This window comes from Camelina sativa, chromosome 7, assembly GCF_000633955.1.
Source record: "Camelina sativa cultivar DH55 chromosome 7, Cs, whole genome shotgun sequence".
NCBI lineage: Eukaryota > Viridiplantae > Streptophyta > Magnoliopsida > Brassicales > Brassicaceae > Camelina > Camelina sativa.
In genome coordinates this window covers 24,413,759-24,415,779 of record NC_025691.1, presented here as the reverse complement: position 1 = coordinate 24,415,779, position 2,021 = coordinate 24,413,759, and the positions used below count along the sequence as shown (strand labels likewise).

The 2,021-nt window shown below is 38.9% G+C and overlaps 1 protein-coding gene across 1 annotated transcript; it reads left to right on the top strand.

Moving 5' to 3' along the window:
- LOC104704909 lies at window positions 3-1,438 on the top strand (the record flags this gene model as incomplete). Its single annotated transcript, XM_010420917.2, has 3 exons — window positions 3-29; window positions 468-774; window positions 869-1,438. Coding segments are annotated over 3 exons (816 nt in total), but the record flags the coding sequence as incomplete, so codon positions are not given.

Below are 2,021 nucleotides of genomic sequence, written 5' to 3'. Positions count from 1 at the left end.
GCGTTCGGAACTTGGTCGAATCGACTAAGGTTCGTTGAGAACCACAAATCTGGTTTCTTGCTTGTGTTCTTTGTTTTCTATGTTTTTTTTCCCTTTCTAAAACCTAATTTTTGATTTCTATGTAGAATATTTGAATTTGGTTGTCCTTCTTTGTCTCTATGGCTAGAGAGTCTCTAGTATATAAATAAATCTATATACGTTTAACTGCCATGTTCATATATAAACTATAATCATCGCTTGTATTATATAAAACTATATATTAGGTTAGGTTTACCATAGTCTCATATTAGGTATCAGGTAAGCTGCATTGTTCTAGTGATGACTATAGGTTATCTTGCACCTCCTGTGTCATGTGATCTTGTTTGTTGTATTGGTGTCTCAACATTGGTGATTCTTGGGATGGTTGTGCCGAACTTGTGTCCTGTAAGACTCCGAGTCTAAAACCCTTTTATTCTAATGGATTAAAGCTTGAAAGAATCACACTTGATTCTATAAACCCGCTCCACCGGATTGAGAAGAAGGAAAAGAAGAGAACACATAAGAAAGAAACAAAAGAGGAGAAGTCTCATAAAGCTTCGTCGAGGGAAGCTCATAAACTTCAGATTCTTTCATCCAAGAAAGTCTCAGATGAGTCTGACCAACTTGAGAAGAGTGGTTTGACAGAAGAGCTTGAGGCATCTCAAAACCACCACGGATATCTGTCTGATGGAAGCCAGAATAGTAAGAAGAGGAATAGAGAAGACTCTCCTCCACCTGTTGAAAGTCTCATCAAAGGTTTGTACTCATTCTTATAGACAGTCAAGAACTTCATGTCAATCGATTTTTGTTGTTACGTGATTAACATGTGTATGTGTACATTTGTTTGCAGCTGCACCTGTAGCTGGTAATCCTCTACGCATTCGATTGGTACTCAAAAAACCAAACGCGGACGTTCCTGTTCTGCCTCGAGAGGATCTTGTTTCGGTTGCAAAGCCTCTCAGTCACCAAGATGTCATAGCAAGTTCTGTCTCGTGTCCAAAAATATCTGAGCCTGAACAGAATCTGCCGTCAACATCTGTGGTAGATGAAACAAAGAAGAGAAAGAAACACAAACCAAGCAAAGAAGATCGATACAATGCATTATTTGATGATTGGACTCCCTCTTCCATTTCTTTAGCAGACATCACTTGTTCGAAGAACGATGACGATGATTGGCTATTTGGGAAGAAGACGCAAATGATGCCTAAGCCCAAAGCAGCAGACAAGATTGACGAGGAGATGATGATGGGAACCGGTGATTCATCTTGGCCTAGAGCTCAGCTTCTCTCTGAAGTTGGGATTTATTCTTTACCGTACACAGTCCCATTCTAATTCTCCAATTTTTTGCTCTAGATTTTTTAGCCTTGTTTTGTACAGACTGTTTGTAACCACAATTATAATCTAACCCAATTTTGATATATGCCTCCTTTGGCTTTGTATAAATTCACAGCTGCCATGAATTCACAGAAAGAAAATAAACATTTTAGTCTCGTCAAATAGGCATAATTGTGTTTTGATTAAGCACTAAACAAGTCTCGTGAATGAGTTATGATTTTTTAAAAAAACCAAAAAAAAAAAAAACTAAAAAAGTGAAACTGTGAAGTCAATTATAATTCGTGCGACCAACTGGAGAAAAAAAAACTGCTGACAGACGAAAGAAAAAGGAAGAGAGGATGAGGACGCTCGCCGGAGTAGAAGACGAGGAGAAGTGGCTGGCGGAAGGAATCGCCGGGATCCAGCACAACGCTTTCTTCATGCATCGCGCTTTGGTCCGTTTCCTTTTTCTCAGCTGAGTTTATTAATTTTTTTCCTTTGATCTGATTTTTTTTTTTTCACAATTCGTCGTCTCTCAGGACGCAAATAATCTCAGAGAAGTTCTTAAGTACTCCGCTCTGATGCTTTCGGAGCTCCGCACATCCAAGCTCTCTCCTCAGAAATATTACGATCTCTGTAGATTCCATCGCCACAACTTTGAATCTCTCGATTTCGTGCTTTTTTTTTTT